Source organism: Labrus mixtus, chromosome 23 (assembly GCF_963584025.1).
Source record: "Labrus mixtus chromosome 23, fLabMix1.1, whole genome shotgun sequence".
In the NCBI taxonomy this organism is placed as follows: domain Eukaryota; kingdom Metazoa; phylum Chordata; class Actinopteri; order Labriformes; family Labridae; genus Labrus; species Labrus mixtus.
Window position 1 is genome coordinate 9,236,023 of NC_083634.1, and position 20,763 is coordinate 9,256,785.

Sequence of the window (20,763 nt, forward strand, 5' to 3'; positions counted from 1 at the left end):
AAAGGTGATTGGCTCGGATCATCTGTCTCCAGCTTTTCGTATTAGGAGCGACAAGGCCTCGAGACTTTGTGCGTTTGTGTGTCTAATTTATGAGTGTGTTAAAAGCCACACAAATATAAAGAGACTTTTTGATGGATCTAAAGAGCTCCACATTTAACAAGCAGCATCCACAGGTGTGGTAATAGGTGCTTATCTGTCACATGTAATGACAAAAATCAATGGCTGAAGTCCTCAGGCACACACAAACACTAAAAATACACACAAACAAGCACACACAAAAACCACACTTGGTCTGTCCGGCGGCGCCTCTTTGACTGACCAAGCTGCCAATACAATTCATTACCCCACCGCTATGTTCTTGTATGTGTGTGTTTGAGTGTTAGTGTTCTTGTGTGTGTGTTTGAGTGTTAGTGTTCTTGAACGTGTGTGTGTGTGCGTGTGTGTGTGTGTGTGTGTGTGTGTGCCAAATTCATGTGAATAAGGCACTAGTCAGTCAAAACATGACCAGAGTACTGAGACATGAGCCGAGGTTTTACTACCTAATTAGCATTTCGCTCACCCGGGCAGTTCACCAAAAACACACTCTCACTCTCTCACACACACACACACACACCACAAAGTAAAAGGACCAAACTTAGACCCCGACACTGCTGAAAAGAACCCTTCATTAATAAATACATAGACATAAAGAGCAATAAAGTTCTCAAATTAAGAAGATGTTTTCATATATACTCATTTCTTGCCATTTTTGCCAGATAGGTTTTTTAAAAAATTATTTGGTCATATCACTATCAGAATTTGAGAAATTCTTCAATCAAGAGGTTTAGGTGCTACAAAATTTCAAACATTAATGGAGTACTATTCATTTTTCAGAATATTATGATGGGGAGAGTACAGTAAATCTTTAAATGGTAAGTCAAACGACGGAACAAATCAATGTTTCTATTTTTTGTCGATTGGTCTGACAGATGTGTAGATTATGGCTGCTGGGGTAGTTCAATCTGCACATGTGATTATGAAAATACTCCTACAGTTTTATATCTTGTGTTTTGTAACCTAACAGGAAGTATGAACAACTGTGGTCAACTTTGACTTTGAAGACAGCAAGTAGAAAAAGATTCACAGATAGCCATTAGCATGTGTACGTGAAGATGTGATAGCTGCAGGGGCGAGTAAAAAGGATGTATGTGCGTCATAAAAAAGGGCTGGCAATGACATCCTCATTAGCTGTGAGGAATTATTGGAATTATAAACATAAACACACGCACGCACACATCTCATCAGCTGATCTGTCCTTCTCTTCATGTGATGAGCTCAAGAATGAAGACACTCAGGTCTGCTGCTCTCTCTCTCTCTCTCTCTCTCTCTGACCTCGTGAAATATGTCATCAACATCTCACACACACACATCGTTTTCCTGCAGCTATCAGCAAGACAACACCAAAGCAGAAGGGTGCAAGTGTGTGTGTGTGTGTGTGTGTGTGTGTGTGTGTGTAAAAAAAAAGCCATGTGGTGGGAGACGGGCAGTGAGACCCAGTCAAGGTCTTTGGAAGATGTGTGACGAAAAACAAAAGCAGGTGGGTGATAACGAGTTGTGCAAGAAGAAAAGAGAGGGAGGGAGAGACTTTCAGGAATGTTAAGAGAGAGTTTTCTACGCTGGGTATCGCCATGACAACAAACATAAACAATCCCCTCCGCTCATCAAACAGAAAACGTCCTCGGTTACATGCATCAACTTTAACTTTCTCTGTTTGCCCCTCTAGTTAATAACAGTGATTAATAAAAAAGGCCCTTCACTTTAAGTATATCCTGAACGGCAATCCACACAAACACTGGAGTCTTCTGTTTGATTTGAAAACATCACTAAAGGTTTGCTTTTTGAAGAAATGTTAATGTCATTTCAACTTAAATCATTTCATAGTTTTGGGAATTCAAAAGCTACAATATCCATGTATCTTAGCACCAATCATAGCAAAAACAAAATCAACCTTAAATACAAAAGTTAAAGCTCCTGTGATGAACTTTTGGTGTGGGTGGACATAGAAGTACACCAGAAGCTGCTCCAATTAAGCAGAATTTAATGGAATATCACAAGTAACGTTTCAGGCCCTCGCCCTTCATCAAACATGAGACTTGTTTTTTCTCTCTTTGGATGTTTTTTTTGGCCAGCAGCCAGTACTTTAACTTTCTCAGATGTGTGTGCCTTTTTGAGATTTCTGTGTGGACATAGTAGTACCTCTTTGTTTCTTTGCTTTTCATCTGTGAGTAGATTTTGTTTTACAATCACTCATCAAGAATCATCGTTGAAAAATGTTCAAATGTTCCTGCAGCATGCTTGTAATCTTTGTTGTGACACATAACCCACGGCAGCAGGTTCCTTAAAACAAAACTATTTAGAAATAGATTTAATCATTACGCTGATGATGGTCTCTTCAGCATCAGAATTGTTTTCCGCCTGTTTCATAACCAGCTAAAAAAAATCCTCACAGGAGCTTAAACTGACTTAGTGTTTTATAGGATTTCTATAAATTATTAACTGGAGATAATTAGTTGTAACTCCCAAATTTTAAGCTTTTGGAATTTGGATGTTTTCGACCAAAAAAAAAGAAGCTCTTGATAGACTCTTAACTTTATATTCTGTAAATGCAAGGACAAAAAAAAAAAACACATCACTCTGTATTTCATATAAAAGTGAAAGAGAGGAAAAAAAGAGAAAATTTGTCTGAAGGAATATCTTCTCATTCACACTGCGAGCATCGTCTCTATAGTCACAGCAAACTCACACTACTGACTGTCAAAGACTTGAAGATCATGGTGAGAGAGTCGACAGACAAGCTGCTGCTGCTTCAACCCTCAGAAACAGAGACTCAGGTCATCACTCTGTTCTGTGATTCACAAACTGAAATCCTTGAAATCATTGTTTAACAAGGTTGCTTGGTTTTTCTCTTTCACAAAGGCAGGATAAACTTTTTCGGTTTATCAATCCCTTATAGGGACGTACACCACCTGGCAAAACATCCGCTGGACCACTGGATCTACCAAACTTTGTCTACTTACTGTCTGAAGCTCCACAGTGAACTGTATACTGTGAACGAGGAAAACCCACCTTTGGATTTTTTCCAACATGCTCTTCAGCTCGACACTCTTATTTCTCATGACAGATGAAGTCATTTATCTCAAATCCTTTGACTTCAGCGTGCGATCCTTTTCTCTGAGTTATAGTTCTCTTTGGTTAGATTGAGTTTGTTTTAATACTTGAACTGTGCAGTTTTTGTATCTCGACGTCGTTGTGAATGAGGGAAACCTCTGTAGGCTTTCGAGGCTCAGAAGAAGGTCGATGATGATGTAGATTCAGCCGCGGAAATATACGAGTTATCATCACCTCAGCTCCTCCCTCACTCATCCTCTACCCACGATCTTTTTCCCGTTCTCACGCCGTAAATCTTTCCTTTCAGAACCTTCTGCCTCTCTTTGCTTCTCAATGCCCCTCCCCCCGCCCCCTGCTCCAGATAACGCTTCCTCATCCATTTTCTGCACTTGGCAGCGTGTCCAGTTTCAATATTTGAGTTTCAACAAACCCTGTATAAAAAAAGGCCCTTTGATGTCTGTAGAAATGAGGCAAACAGTAACAGTGTGAAAATAAATATAGAGGAGAGACTGTAAATATCACACACGTAAAGGTATTCAGGCGACAAAGCAGTAAAAAGATTCCATTCAAAAGACAATCGAGAAGGTTATTATAAGATAATGAGTGTTATGATTCAGTGAAGACTGAGGGTGATGATTCATATTATCAACACACAACTAAATCCTCCCATTTCCTCCTCTGCCTCACACTGGAGTCAATGGGAGATTAGCCTGTGACAGAAAAGACCTCAGGCATCAAAAAAACACACACACACACACACATCAACTACCAAATTAAATAACACCATTGACTCCCATTAATAAAAAAGAGAAATGTGATTTCTTTCCCCTTCTAGGAGCAGTTGTTGCTGTTTCCCAGGACAGAGAGGTCGACTTCTTTTATTACCAAACATTACCACACTAGATGATGTCACTAAGTGATATTCAGTATTTGATTGATTTTGTTTAATAGATGAAGGTTGAGACTTCCACTTTCACTAAACATTTGAAAATGAAAGCTTTCACACTACAGCTGAGTTTGGACTGCAGATCTTTTACTGCTGGTACCAATCAATCACTGTCATTACTCGTCTTTTATCTGAAATAACCAAATCTTATTGTTTTTACCTTTCTTCATTTGTAATAATTTATCATTTTGTAACTACCCATCTTTTACACTAATTACTAACATTGTATCATCAACACCCATCTCATCCTGAAACTACCCATCTGTTACTGCAATTACAAATCTAGAACTGCTGCTACACATTTGGATTTTCCTTAGCCTTAAATTATTGTAACTCCCCATTTTTTATCATTTCCATCCATCCTCTGTTGTTAACCCTTTCTTTCTGTAACTAGCCATCATTCATTCTAGATATTTATTAAGTACCCAGCTTAAACCAAAACATCCAGTTTTTCTTCTGTTTATCTCTATCTGTTACCCGACCACTCTTTTAGCAACACTCTTATACAGACATTTTCCAATTTCCATGGCAACCACAGTTCCTTTATTGTCCCTATCATTTTCACTGAAACTACCCATTGTAAACTTTTATGACCAACTTGTATTGTAACTACCAATCCGCTTTGTGACTGATCTTTCATTGCTTCTGTCTTTTTTAGCAAATATAACTACTTTTTGTTACTACCCTTATTTTATCACAACTACCAATATTTGATCGTAACTGCCCATCTTTGAATCGTAACTCCGGTAGCAATCTTTCACACAACACTCATCTTTTACAACAACTATCAATCTTCTGTTGTAAATATTTTATTGTTTTATGGTGAATATCCATTTTTTTCATCAAAACTACCTATCTACAGTGGGTACGGAAAGTATTCAGACCCCTTTACATTTTTCACTTTTTGTTTCATTGCAGCCATTTGCTAAAATCAAAAAAGTTCATTTTATTTCTCATTAATGTACACTCAGCACCCCATCTTGACAGAAAAAAAACAGAAATGTAGAAATTTTTGCAAATTTATTAAAAAAGAAAAACTGAAATATCACATGGTCATAAGTATTCAGACCCTTTGCTGTGACACTCATATTTAACTCACATGCTGTCCATTTCTTCTGATCCTCCTTGAGATGGTTCTGCTCCTTCATTGGAGTCCAGCTGTGTTGAATTAAACTGATTGGACTTGATTAGGAAAGGCACACACCTGTCTATATAAGACCTTACAGCTCACAGTGCATGTCAGAGCAAATGAGAATCATGAGGTCGAAGGAACTGCCCAAGGAGCTCAGAGACAGAATTGTGGCAAGGCACAGATCTGGCCAAGGTTACAAAATAATTTCTGCAGCACTCAAGGTTCCTAAGAGCACAGTGGCCTCCATAATCCTTAAATGGAAGAAGTTTGGGTCACCAGAACTCTTCCTAGACCTGGCCGTCCAGCCAAACTGAGCAATCGTGGGAGAAGAGCCTTGGTGAGAGAGGTAAAGAAGAACCCAAAGATCACTGTGGCTGAGCTCCAGAGATGCAGTAGGGAGATGGGAGAAAGTTCCACAAAGTCAACTATCACTGCAGCCCTCCACCAGTCGGGGCTTTATGGCAGAGTGGCCCGACGGAAGCCTCTCCTCAGTGCAAGACATATGAAAGCCTGCATAGAGTTTGCCAAAAAACACATGAAGGACTCCCAGACTATGAGAAAGAAGATTCTCTGGTCTGATGAGACCGAGATTGAACTTTTTGGCTGTAATTCTAAGCGGTATGTGTGGAGAAAACCAGGCACTGCTCATCACCTGCCCAATACAATCCCAACAGTGAAACATGGTGGTGGCAGCATCATGCTATGGGGGTGTTTTTCAGCTGCAGGGACAGGACGACTGGTTGCAATTGAAGGAAAGATGAATGCGGCCAAGTACAGAGAGATCCTGGAAGAAAACCTCTTCCAGAGTGCTCAGGACCTCAGACTGGGCCGAAGGTTCACCTTCCAACAAGACAATGACCCTAAGCACACAGCTAAAATAACAAAGGAGTGGCTTCGGAACAACTCTGTGACCATTCTTGACTGGCCCAGCCAGAGCCCTGACCTAAACCCAATTGAGCATCTCTGGAGAGACCTGAAAATGGCCTGTCCACCAACGTTCATCATCCAACCTGACAGAACTGGAGAGGATCTGCAAGGAAGAATGGTAGAGGATCCCCAAATCCAGGTGTGAAAAACTTGTTGCATCATTCCCAAGAAAACTCATGGCTGTACTAGCTCAAAAGGGTGCTTCTACTCAATACTGAGCAAAGGGTCTGAATACTTATGACCATGTGATATTTCAGTTTTTCTTTTTTAATAAATTTGCAAAAATTTCTACATTTCTGTTTTTTTTCTGTCAAGATGGGGTGCTGAGTGTACATTAATGAGAAATAAAATGAACTTTTTTGATTTCAGCAAATGGCTGCAATGAAACAGAGTGAAAAATGTAAAGGGGTCTGAATACTTTCCGTACCCACTGTATTATTTCTTCTATCCATCTTTTATCATCCCTTATTATCTTTCATTGGAACTAATAATCCTTTTGTAACTTATGTTTCATTGTCTATTCCTATTTTCATTTTTAATACATTGATCCATCTTTTCTCTAACTACGCATGTTTAGTTGTCTTGTTTAATTCACTTTTTGTTGTCTTGGTGTCCCACCTCCATTTTTAGTCTTATTTGTTCAGTTGCTTATGTAACACTTAAATTAGCATTTTATCTGTTTGAAATGGGTCTTTACAGCTTGAATGATTTATTGATTAACATGAATGTCCTTCTCTTTTTAATTAACTTCGACGGATGCCGACAGGTAAGAGGGAAGAAAGTTGAACCTGGCCCAACACATTCCAGGTCGGTGACTGTCTTCTCTTAACCTCATTATTGTCAAAACAAAGGATTCAATGATTGCAGCTGTCAAAAATCCTTACTCATATTTAAATAAACAACCCTGTTTTAACGCCTGACAAGCCTTCAAACACACCGATACATATCTCCTTAATCACATTCTTAGTTTCAGCAGTACCTGGAGGAACATGCCCACTCTAATGCAGCTATTTGCGCTTTTTCTGAACACTGTTGTTTGAAGTCGTTTACAGAGGCCAAGATCAGCAACAGTCAAGGCAGCTAGTTGTATGCAGTTTATATACCAACCTGCAAGCTTCTTAGAAGAATATCTTTGCCAAAATGTTAACATTTTTCTGTTTCTTGACAAGCAGCCAAACATGAAATCTCAAGGCCAGGATGCCCAAGAATGATGACTAAAAAAAAACTAAAAGTTTAAGAGGCAGATTTGCACTTAAAGTCATCTTGCACTGAGAGAACATTCATGCAGGAAAAGCTTATTTCTTCAAACATTTAGTGTCTGCAAAGATTCCAACCACTAAATACTGCTACATTTTGACCAGTTAAATAAGCAAATGCAATAAACTACAAAGCAGCACCTGTTTTCCAGGTGTCAGTCTTGTTTTTCAGAGGCTGTTTAGCACATTAGTTTCACACGGAAAAACTCTCTGGTGGATCTTCATGGTGCCAGATGTGGCTGCACAGAGACTCAAAGATTTGCTGCTGCAGAATCTGTGCATGGGGTCCTTTTATTCTTACAGTAATGAACTTTGTTTGTGCATATACAAATGTGCAGAAAGCCCAACTGTGCATACTTCTGATGGCAGAAAATCCTGTGAAAGTTTACAGCAGGGCACACTTTCTCACTTTTTTTCGACAATTCAAAGCTGCGCCGTGCTCCGTTTCTTGTTTGCAGCGTAACACTGAATTGTGCAGAGTGAGCAGCGGCGTGTGTCACAGCTTGTTCATCCGTCACAGAGCTGTGTCTATCTGTGTGTGTGTGTGAAGTATTCGACTCAGATTACTCCTCCAGCCCTCTCTTTAACCTAATTGTGCTCGGCTTGTAACGAGACGATGTGGCGACGCACACGGATGACCTCATCACACGGTCTGCGCTTGAAGTCAGTGGGAAAAACACGCCTCATGCACACACAGCCTTCGAGATTACCCCCAAAAAAAACCCAAACAGAGGAGACCGTTGCTATGTGTGCGCGCAAGTTTCGGTGACTCCCTGAGCAAGACCACCCAAACAAGGCGAAAGCCATCTTCAGAGAACTAGACGTCCTCGACTTTTTCAAACAAACCACCTCTAAACAAAGATCCTTGGCAGGACAGCGTTATGACCTCCTTCATTTTGTGATTTTATACAAAGAAAGCTTTCCAAATGTGGGGGATTTTTCTTTGAAAACAAACACAGAAACGTGGCTTTTTCTCAAAACGGATCCAGGGAATGTCTGCTGTCCTCGTCTAACTGCAGAGGGTTTTTTTTTTTTTTTTTTTTGCATCTTCCCGCCGGGGCAGATCAGTTGTGTAACGCCGTAATTAGGCTAATGAAGGAAAGTTGAGTTTGCAATGCGGAAAAATTTGATCTTATTTCCTGCCTAATATGGATTATGCAATCATAAAATGCAGGGGTACACCTCCCGCCTCGTCCTGTCGTTCATACCCACACAGTGGATTACACAACAATACAACAGAGAAACGTCTGGGAGGCTAATGAGTAAATCAATCTGCCCTGAATTAAATAAAAGCTCCTTGCTCTGTCTTCAATGAACCTGAATGAGTCACACTTAAATAAATGAATGCTAAATCAATTAAACATTTACGAATTCCTGGTATACGTGCAGGTTACCCAACAAGAATAATCAAGATTTTAAGGTTGGCCTTGTTTTATTGTTTCTGCACATGTTCCCTCTCCTCTGATGTTTCTGGCTCCACATCTGTGTGCATTTACATTCGACTCTCTGAGCGGAGCTGTGTGTTAGCTCAGAGGCTAATTCTGCAGAGATAGACCCGAGCTGACGGCATAAAATCAGGTTAAGAGCGCACGGCAGATTAAAAAAAAAAAAAAAAAAAACACACACACACACACATACAGAAACACAGTGCCCTGAGCCTCACCCTCTTTGGGGGTCATGTCCCATCCACGTGGTGTGTTTTATGTAACACTACGAGTGCTGTTTGTCAAACCTAGTGCTGCCCTGGATTACACGCCCAGCAGGGAAGCCGTGTGTTTGGTGCAGAGGAATCAATGCGTGCAGTTTGACACAACATAAACATGTTCACTATGAAGCAGATTTGATCATTTAAAGATCTTAGTAGTGCTAAATGTTTTACACATATTTAAAATAATGATGCAGTGTAGCTGAAAAAAAAATGCTGTTTCACCATTACTGAACATAACTCTGAGACATTTATTGTTCACACATTCTTTCTGTGCATGTGTGACTATTAAGTTCTAACAAAGTGTCATATTGTTACTGTCTGTCTTCATCTTCGGCCTACCGTAATGACTGTAGTTATGCGCACACAGTTTTCCTGTGCGGTGAATCATCATATATTTATTCATGAAATCTGTAACATTTTCACTCTCTAATGTTATCTTGCAGTCTTCACCTTCATACAGGTGATGTCCTTCCTTCACAGAGACACGCAGGGATTGATGGGGAGTCTATTACAGGTCACTTTCTGTCTGACGCTAACAGGATTGTGTTGATTAAGGATTTGATTGTGCGTGACTTAGAGGTTGCTGTAAATGTATTTACCTGTTCCTGGCACACGTCACCTGGAACTTTAAAGTGGTTGGAAAATGTCACCCAGCCACAAACTGGGCCAGAATAAACATCCATTGTTTCCAGTTACACAGCATTAAATGAGTTTAGTTCTGATAGAGCCTAATTAGTTTAGTTCAGTTGATGCTGTCGTAGGTTAGTTGGTGTTTGTAGTATTTTCTTAAATCATATATTGATAGATATATGGGGCTGCCAGCATTAACTAGTAAATCACGATTAATTAGAGGTCTGAAGCTTAGGCATTACTTTAATCTGTGATTAATCACATACTAATTTGCCCTTTAGGGGCAGCGTTAATAAGCCACCGCAGTGTCTCCCTGAAGTCACAGTGATGGAAAAGAACGACACTGCTGAGTCTTTGAATGTCTCATTTCACTTTAAAAAGTCTCAGACAGCTCAGCTGACGAGTCAAAAGTCATATCCTCCTCATGACACCATCCTCTTTAGATGTTTTCTGGTTCTGCTTAAGTCGATGTTGTAACCTTTGATCTAACAGAAGGTGCTTACTTTATTTTCAAAATAAAAGAGTTGAATTCAAGTAGCAAGTAAAGTACTCTCAGCTTAAGACAACTTTTATTTTTAAATGCCAAAAAATTGAATTTCACACGTACGCCATTAAAATGGGATTAATCCTGATTAACTATTGAAATTTAAGGATTTATCACGATTAAAAATGTAATTGTTTGACAGCCCTAATTATCACATTTCTGAATTGATACACTTTTTACATTTTTTTGCATACATTTCTGAAAACTCTATTTTTCTACATTAGACCACAAAAAAACTCTTAATCTGGTAATTTAACAAAATTGAAAATCTTTTTGAAATAAACAATATATTCCAACCCATATGATCCAGCCCTACATTTTATATTTTAAAAAAGTGACACTAGCTCCTTCATCTGTTTTTGATTTTCCTGAAACGATCCCATTGGTCATCTAGCCAAAAGTAAACAAAGACACACAGCCTTATCTGATTCTCATGATGAGGGGAAAACACATAACCAGGTTTGGATTTAAAGGCCTTGAATGATTTTATGTAATCACGTTTAGTTTTTAAATGCATCACGGCTAAATCTAATGGTGTGTGTAGACATGAATCTCATCCCATTAGAACTCCCTCCTCTAAGCGATGTGTCCCAGTGACGGGATATTAAAGGGCTAGAGGCTATTTTGAGCCTTGGCATACACAGCCACCTCCACATGGTAAAGAAATAAAGCAAAGGGACAGCTTGGAGTGGGGATAATACGATTCTTTCATATGGTTTTCCTGGAGGAGACTGTGGGAGGAGGTATTTAATTCAAAAAAAACATTTTGTCCAGAAAATTCTCTTTAATTCATAAACCACTTCAGACTGTTATGCTAAATGTCAAGAAAGCCGTTCATTAACTGGGGAAACACACACACACACACACACACACACACACAAAGAGATACACAGAACAAAGGGATATACACACATTACTGTAATTGTCTCTCACACTTTGGCTGAACTTGATGCTCGTAAAAAGCAGACACATCAACTCAAACATCAGATTTTACACAAATGCTGATGCAAGGCCTTAGACTTTGTGTAGCAGGGCCAAGAGAGCCCACACACATAAAGATTGCATGTGTTGGAGTGGAATTCTTTCAATTTATTTTTAAAAGACGCTATTTGGAGTGAACTGGCTCACCCTTTCTCTCCCTCATTATCTTAATCATGAGAGGCTATTTTTGCACGTTACATATTACATAACCAGTGTCAAATAGGATTGTTTTTGGCACATGTCCCACTACTGATGTTCAAATTTAGCCTGTGGCTCTCTGCGCCTAAAGTACTCACCAGAGACATTTGTGCAATGTTTTTCTATGCAAGTTGGTGCCTGTTAGGGGTAAAATCATCCCTGTAATTACAGTGGATCAGAACGCTTTAAATAAAGCCAGCAGGATCCATGCAGACAACATAATTAATCTTTTCTAAATTGTGTGTTGTCTATAGTAACAGAGAGATTGGTTGTCAAGTAGCATCTCTTCATTTTTGTTTTCTTTGGGCTCTTTCTCTTGTTGCTGTTTGCTCTGAAGACGAGAGAAAACTGCTCTGAGCGGCACTAAAATCTATTTTTAAGCATCTCTGCAAGCATTTAAAGGATGAAACACTGAGAGAAAGGGGAGGAGTATGAGAGGGCGTGAAGACAAGAGAGGTTTTGGCGAAAAAATGTTGAACAGTATGTGAACAGAAGGGAGGGAAGGAATTTCAAAAATCCTTCAGTCTGGATGTCAGATTGGGACAAAGGTTGAGAAGCTTGAAAAAGTGTGATGACAAGTTTTCAAAGAGAATTTTTTTTAAAACAAAGATAGCAATTTGGAGGTACATTAGGTCAGAGAAAAATCAAGAAAGCAAGATAGAGATACCCCAAATTATAAAGTGCAAAAGGGAAACAGTTGCAGTTGAGTCCACTAGTCTTGGGGCTCGGCCCTGCTGAGGCCCGTCAGGCCACCGCGGCAAAAACACTCGAACAAAAGGATCATTTATTGAAGGAGGAAAGAGGGGGAGGCTAAAAGGGGGGGATGAAAGGAGGGGGAACACTGTACAGAGGCATTTGAGAGCTGTGTGAGTGAAACACTGGCCCCATCTCAACATTCACAGCCAATGTGTAACATTCTCCCCCACGCTGCCCCGCTGACATACTCCACAGCCAGAGCCCATATGGTCCCACTGTGGTAGCTTGCAAGGATTTACATTTAAAGTACACCCAACAACACCTCCCTTCTCCACCAACATGGCTTCCATTTCCCAATAAAACCAACATGGCGACGTATGGAAGCAGGCTGATGGTTTATTTCCATCTGTGGAGTCTATCAAAACCAACTGTGGAGCCCAGTTGCGCTGCACTCACCGCGCGATCCTATGATAAATTCTTGCTAATGCCTTACATATTTCATTAAATCCAACTGTGGAGCCCGGCTATGAAATATTTACCACAAAAACCCCATGAGGTTTACGTCTAACACAACCTAAGGTTCAAATCATGCATAGGCTAGCAGAGCTACATAAACAACAAGGCCTGGCAGGATGCATTCATCACAAGAGCCCCACTGTGGAACCTTAACCAAGACTACTGAGTGTTTTACTGGTGCATATAAATCCACATCTCCATTTAAATGCTGCTCTATCTGCTTAAACTGCAGGCGTCCATTTCTTAACAGGCCAATTTAGTGCAGACGGTGGCTCAAAGAGAATGTTTTTCGATGAGGAAACGTCTCACAGTGACCTAGTTGAGGCATTGTTTAGCTGTGGTGGTCCCCCACAGCCAGAAAATTTCCCCTCACAGTAGGGAAAATGTAAATACAAAGAAAATTCATCATCTGGCCTTGGTGACCTCCCTTTCTAACAAAAAAAGGTTTGACAGCACTGCAGCTACAGCAACTCCGTAGATTTCTGTGCCTACCTCTAATATGTGATCAGGAAAAGTTTAAGCCCAGTCATTGGCCATACGAAGCTACCACAGCTTTCTGCTTGAATATCCTAATAAACTATTTTTTTTGCCAGATCTACAAACCTGGAAACTTCAATATAATGCTTGAGAATGTTCCTAATAAAAATAATTTTAGAGTTGTACGGGGATTAATAACGACTACAATAACGTAAAATCTGACATGCTTGCTTTCCTCTACGCAAGTCACATAGGTGGATCTTAGGGCTTATCAATACTACTCCAGTACAGCAATCCAAAAACTTCTATGTTTTCTTTTATTGCCGTACGTTTTGGGCAAAGCCCTTCCTCAGTGTCTTCAGGCAAATAAACTCAATGTACTGTGAGGATCTTAGGGCTGACAGGTCAGCGGAAAACGGGATCGAAGTTCAAATGTATTGAACAAGGAGTAGAATGCTTCAGTTGTAGGCCTGAATGGCTTCTTTTGATAAGAGTATAAATGCATAAAGATGTATGTGACAGCTCTCCTAGATGGAAAACAATGGTTCATCTGGAGCAGAAGGATTCTGACACTTGTCATATACGCGTAATAAGCATCTCCTAGATCTGCACTCAACAAAAATAAGAAAAAAATCATTGAGGAGTGGGTTAAGCTTATACACAACATTCAAAAAGACCAGAGAGGATCAATAGTAATATGTAGAATATCAATATGAATTGATATTCCAACGGGTCGTCTGGCCTTTGGCACCCTACATAATCACATTAGGTAAAAAGTGTGTATGACTGTGGAATACCCAGAGAAGGAAATACATTTTTGATTGAGAGCAACCAATATATATCTTCTGTGGTGGGTTATGCAGACAGTCATACAAATCAGACTTGGGTCTGTCTGGCGTCAGGTGGAGTTTCATTACAAGAAAATATGTCCAATTTGGCTGTGCTCCATTGGATTATCTTGAAATAGTATGTTTTTCTACTTGATTAATCTGATAGAGCCTGGGTTTAAGGGAAACTGGAAAAAAATGCAATATCATAATCTAGAGTTGTTCCGATACCAATATTGATATATGCCCAATTAAATGCAATATTAGCAAGTAGGTTAGTCAATGCACCAATCCAACACCATAACCATTTAGCCGTCAAAAATCAACTGGTTTTGGGTAAATTATAGTGTGACGATAAAAAACAACAACAGCATAGTATAGTAGGGATTGTAATGTCAATCAAAACAACAAAAAGGTCAGCAAAAGTCCAGGTATCTGGAAGAACTATGGTATTGAAACCTCTATCACAAACTAACAGACATGATGCTTTACACAGTCCTACAAATGTATCTTGAATGGATAAAGCAACTCTTACCTGTTCCCTCCTTGTTTCCATTCTGATGCGTCCGTAGCTCTTCTGATTTGTAGAAGTCAATGCTGGCGTAAGTGTTGAGGTTTGAGCTGCTGCTGCCAACTGCTGGGCTTACTCCACCAACTCCAGAACCTCCACCCAGTACAGAGAAGAGGCGAGAGGCTGCTTGAGTACCTGAGGGTCCATCCAGTCCCAAATTGGGGCTCTCTTTGTTGGCCAAGTCCAAATCTATGTAGTTAAGTCCTTGCTCTGTGGATGAAGTCTGGGCATTTGTGGAAAGGGCTGCCTGTCCAGGAAGAGCGAATTGAGTGGGGTTATCAGTCACAGCACCATTACCCCACAGCATGCTTTCAAATCCCAGCCGGCGAGCCACAGCTTGGGCATGTTCTGGAAAGAGGGAGGCCGTTGAAGAGGAGGATGCAGAGGTAGAGGTGGGGAGGGAAGGTGAGGCAAGGAAAGTTTCTGAGCAGTGCCGTCTTCGTCCTTGAGGGTCAGCCCGGATTACTTTAGCCCCGTGGTCAGGGTTAGATCCTGGTTTGGCCAGAGGGAAGTCTAGACCCCTCGAAAGTACAGGAACAGTAGGTTCAGTCCGGGTGGGGGAAGGGGCTTTGGGAGACACACTGCATGATGGCCTAGGGACGGGGTTGCTATTCAAACTGAAGGCCATCTCTGTGTAGTCACCACAGGAGGTCGGGGACTCAGATTCAGTCACTGATGGGACTTTTGCTCTGCTTTTCCGTAGTGGAGCTTCAGATACTTCAGCCCCATCTTCACGAGGGCTGGTAGTATCCTCATCACAGGCTTTAGGAGCATGAGCAAGAGTTGGAGGCGTTGGAGGGGTGTGAAAAGAAGGGAAACCCAGTGGTGTAAGGGAGAGGGGTGACGGGGATGGAGAAGGGCCCAAGTCCATGTTGACATACTCAGAAGCTGCTGGGGGAGTGAGCGGGGCAGAGGGAGAACCAGAAACGGGGATAGAGTTCCCTAAGAAAGAAGTTGGCCTATGTTGAAGATGCTTGCTGCTTGAGCCATGGGGCAATGATAAGCCATGCCTCAGACCCCTGCCACGCCCCCCAACAACTCCAGTCTGACTGCACTTCTCCCCCTTAAACTCAATGCTTACATACTCCCCAGGACTCTTGGGTTCTGGGGGCAAAGGGTTCTCACGGACCCTTGGAAGTGTGTTTGCCTTGGACACGTCAACAAACAGGCTCACTGGTCTGTTCCTAGTATGACTACCCTGCTTGGACAATCCACCAGATCCTCTTCTTTGCTGAAGCTTACTCCCGTCTTTGGATTGCATGCCCCCAGCCATGGGGCTCACTGCCTGGGTAGCTCGATCCTCACTCTCTCCAAGGCTCTCGCTGCTGGCTGAACTCGAGGAGTGTGAAGAAGAAGAGAGGGACAGGCGTCCAACCATGGAATTGCCTGTCGCTGGTTGCTCCTGTCGCCCTCCAGTAGTCCTACCCCCTCCAAGTCCCCTACTACAACTCCCATTGGGCCTTCTGCCTCTTACAGGCCCATCGTCGAAGTGTCCAGCAGTGGGGTTATGTTTGTAAGACCGAGGAAGGGAATAGTAAGAGTACACCATCTTGGGGGCTTGCTGTTGAGAACTAGTCTCCAAAGGACCCGTGTGTTCAAGAGGTGGGGGGCTGCCATTTACAGAACGCGCACTGATTGGAGACATATTCATATAGTCACTGCCTGCCCTGCTATCTGCACTACCACTGCCCAACCAAGCCCCTCCCAAGAGACCCCCACGCTGGTCAGGGGAGCAGCTGCTATTTGGGGACATTATCATATAGCCATCAGTAGATGGTGGAGGCTGGATCTGCTGCGGAGGTGACACGCTGTTGTTAGGGGTCATGGCCATGTAATCGTCTCCAGGTTTGGAATCTAAGTCTGGCACAGAGACAGCTGGTGACTGGGACAAGGATGCTGGGGGCTGAGTGACACCAGGAAGCATGGACATGTACCCATTGTCCACAACTACATCTATAGGACCACTTGCCCCACCTTCACACCTGAACTCACCCGCCACATCCAAGTACCCCCCTCCTCCTCCTCCTCCCCCTGCTGACCCAGCACTCATGAAGGATTCCCTCTGTGCTGATGAGGAAGTAGACGTAAAGGACTCTCTGCTAGTACTCCTTGACATGATGGCATAATCAGCTGAATCTTCTTCTGCAGGCTCTTCTGCTCTGCGCTGCCGTGGTGCCAGCCTTTCCAGGGCCATAGGAGGTAAAGAGGCCCGCTTGCTCAGTAGCCTACGTTCTGCTTCACATTCACGGCTGGAGGAGCGACGCAGCACTCTCCTTGTTTGGGGTTGGGAGCCATTGGAAGGTGTTCCTGGTGCTGGCAGGGAACTTGATGTCAAGCTACCCTGATTACTGCTGCTGCCACCACCACGTTGGCCCATTAGGATATAGTTAGCTCCTTCCTCACCAAGAGACTGGCTGCCAGTGCTACCAACAGAGCTTCCAGGGAGGCTCGGTGAGGGAAGGAGCGTGTGATCCCCAGGACTGGAGCCATATTCATCTGAGGACCCATAGTCACTGGGTGAGCCTGAGATGGATGCCCCATGTGACAGGACTCGACTGTAGGCACCAGATGGACCAGCCCCTGCAGCTGATGTTACACCCCCAAACTCTGAACCATGTCCAGAGCTGGAGGATAGGCTTGGGGCTGGGGAGGGTGCTGGCGTAGAGATGGAACGCATCAACCCAAGAGGAGTTTTAGCAGCTGATGTGGGGGCTGAACGGGCGGATTTCGACCTGAGGATTGGGGTGGTAGCGCATGAGCCATTAGTGCAGGGGCTTGAGCTTGAACCTTGGAGGGGTGTGGTGCCTGTTAACCCTTCCTCAACTCTCCCCCCATCACTGGCAGTGCGAGACCTTGGAAAGTTGTGCCGTGGGGTGGGAGAAGCATTGGCACTGCTGGCCTCGGACCCGCCATTTGCTCCTCCTGGGGGCTCTGTTCTGGGCCTTCGGGTGAAGCCTACCTGACTGGGAGGAGGGTTAGGATGGTGTCTGCGTGAGGGAACACTGATGGGGTTAGAAGCAGTAGCACCTCCTCCAGGGCCAGAGTTGGACTGAGATTTGCTGCGCTGGCGGAACTCCTCACTCAGGGCCTTCATAGCCTCTAGCAAGGTTTCGTGCATGTTCTGGGCCACCACCGAATCATCAACCTAAGACATGGAGAAACCCAAAACGATAAAAATGCATTATAAATCTGGTAAATTTAAAATAAGAATTTGGGGAAATTGTTCTTAGCTTCAAACCAATGCACTGACAGCAGCCATGGTCTGAACCCAACATCGGCCCTTTGCTGCATGTCATCCCCCACTCTCCCCTCCCAACATTTCCTGTCTCCCTTCACCTGTCCCATCTAATAAAGGCAAAAAGCCCCCCCAAAAAGAACAACTTTAACACAAAGGGGGCTGTATAATACAGACTCACCTGCATCCAGAACTCGCCCGGGCCTGTCACAGCAGAGCGCCCCACCTCAACAAAGAAGAAGTTTTCTGAATGGCCACAACGTCGGACGTTCATCAGCTGCAGCACCACGGCTGCAGCATCAGAGTTGAGCTTGACAAAGTTGACCGTTTTTTCAGTCAGACAAAGGCGGTAAATGCCAACCAAGTTCTTGGCTTGACCCAGGCCTTTGGGCCAGACCTTCACTTGCCACACCTCTTTGAATGCAGGACCAGGATTGGGCACCCCATAGTCCCCTGCAGCACCGTTGTCAGTGGGGTTCTTACCTTGAGAGACAGAAAAAAGATATCATTAGATTAAAAGGTTGTTGTAATGGGAAAGGATCAGGTGGAGGACATAACAAGACCGGAAATCAAAGAAAGTTTATTACAGTGCTAAAGAAGAAGATTTATGAACAGCACAGGCAAGTACAACCTCTTGCAACAGAGAACTACCTTGACCTTCATGCATCTGTGAACAATGGGAACACCAAGTGAAACCACCACTATTTACCAGATAGTGGAGGGCAAGGTGCCTTTATTATGTAGGCTTTGTGATATTGAACTTTTCTCAGATTTTTAAAACAGATATGAATCCAAACAAGCATGCAGGAGGTTGTGAGACCTGCTTACTGTACCTGCAGGCTCCATACCTCGGGTCCCATTTGTCAATCATGCACAGGCATCCTGATGTACACACAAGCACACATACCAGGTGTGGAAAAAAATAAACTGCTGACAACCGAAGCCCTGCACAAGAATGATGACCAGAGAAAAACAACTGTTGTGGAAAAAAACAACTTGGAAAATGCTTTACACGTGAATCCTCCTAAAACCAAAGCAAACAAATTCCAATAGATGGTTAGATACCCAAGAGAAAGCACCCAATAAGCTCCTCAAGTGCCATTTTTAAAACTGCTTCACTGGCAATAAACTGCTACTTTGTAAACTAATAAAAGCTGGTGTCTTTCAGTGGGTGTACAGACAGTCCATTCACCCTTTGTGTTGGGTATTCTATATTCAGATAGTAGTGGATTGTAGAGGCAAGGAAAAACAGAAGGGAAAGCTCTTGGTGAGGGTCCATATAAAGGCAGTGGACCTACTTAACCACTTAACAATGTCTGACAGCTTGTTTGGTGTTTAAATTCAGTGTATTGCTTTTCAAATCGGTAGCAGAACATGTGCCGATTAATTCTATCAAGCTGTGCAGCTGACTGTTGGCAGGTATTGACACTACCTCTGAATATACTGAAGATTTACCTCTGAGCCCCTTTGGTTCCACCAGCAAGAGACTTCACATAATTTTAGGAGAAAGCCCAAGATTAAAGAAATACCATAATATGAGTCATGTTTTAGGGTGGGTCCTTATTCTTCTGGAAGGAATCCACCCTGAAAAGTTCCTCTTTATTTCCATGTGCCACATTCCTTAACTGTGTAACTGCCAGATTGGATATATCTAAGCATGATAACTACAGATCTTTAACACAGAATCAATAATCAATAAACATCATGACAAGACTGAAGGAACAAACCTTCATGAAGAAGCTCCCCTGTTCCATGTGGCAGCACCTGTATTATTGTACGGCCATATCCGTCAATTAAAGCATTGACTGTATTAGCTGAGCTTCTGTTATCAGAAACATGTCTTAAAATCTACACCTAAAACCTTTTTATTTCAGATAGAAAAGTCGTCTTTTTGCTTCCCCAAAATTGGAGGATCGCTAAAAACTTGAAAGTGCCTCAGAATAGATGATTTTGTTTAACGTAGAAGAGGCTGTGGCTGGGGCTGTGTGTGCAGAGGCAGTCCCCCCCTTACATTAGATGACTCACTCAAGGCCATGCATGGCTGTTTCATGTACACTGTGTGCAAGAAGCCCAGTTTGCCTCCCCGATTTAGATTTACAACAGGAAGGGATGGTTTGGGGATTTTTTTGCGGGGGGGCTGAGGGAATTTTGGCCTGCAGAAAATTGCAAAGAGATATCAGTGAGTTATTTAGGAGTTTAAGAGGGGCCGTGTGAAAGAATCTTTGAGATCCAAGAAAAATGAATTTAGAGTTTCTTGAACAAAAAAATCTAATTGAAGGTTTACTGATTCTAAATTCAAACTATTTAGCCTGTTGCTTCTTCATTCCCTAAACCCTGTATCACTCAGGGGTTTCCTTAATAATTCTTTACAGTGCATCATTGAGATGATTGTTTTCTCCCTTTGGATTTCATCAGAATTCGATAAGAAAATATAAAGATCTCTGATTTATCGACCATATTCATCTACGTACACTGTAGTTTACATAGATGAATAAAGAGTGAACAAAACTTTGTTAAGCATGTTTTGTTCTCATATTTACTTTGCATAAACTCCGACCGATTCCCAGCTGTCAATGCCAGAGATAGACATTGTTTTCTAGTACCAGCGTGATGAAGAGTCTGTAGACACTTCCACAAATCAATATTTTATTTTTTTTCTCTCTAGCAATCTGAAGACTTTACCTCTTCTTACAATAATGTGGGCCAAGGTCTGTGTCATTTTGAAGGCCCGGCAATATCAAGAAGTGAATCAGTTTTGCTGTCAGACTTTGAATCAGAAAGCATCACAAGCAAAGATGTCGGACCAAAAAAATGATTAGAAAAATACAAAACATTCTGATTGAATGCCACCTTTATTGTAATTCATCTGAAATGTTGAGTTTTGAAGAGATGCAATTAAAAACAGTCTGAGTGCCTCTGGCTGGTCTGTTGCAGGTTTTATTAACGATTCCACTCAAACTTTGTGTAAAAAG

The 20,763-nt window shown here is 42.2% G+C and overlaps 1 protein-coding gene across 1 annotated transcript in view; it reads right to left on the reverse strand.

Moving 5' to 3' along the window:
- Positions 1–20,763, reverse strand: part of si:ch73-335l21.1 (insulin receptor substrate 1-B) — a 51,892-nt gene that overhangs the window by 22,118 nt on the left and 9,011 nt on the right. The window contains exons 2-3 of the mRNA XM_061030637.1: positions 17,973–18,274; positions 14,521–17,701 (exon numbers count right to left, since the gene is read on the reverse strand). Coding sequence (XP_060886620.1) covers positions 14,521–17,701; positions 17,973–18,274 — 3,483 coding nt within the window. The remainder of the gene's footprint in view (positions 1–14,520; positions 17,702–17,972; positions 18,275–20,763) is intronic.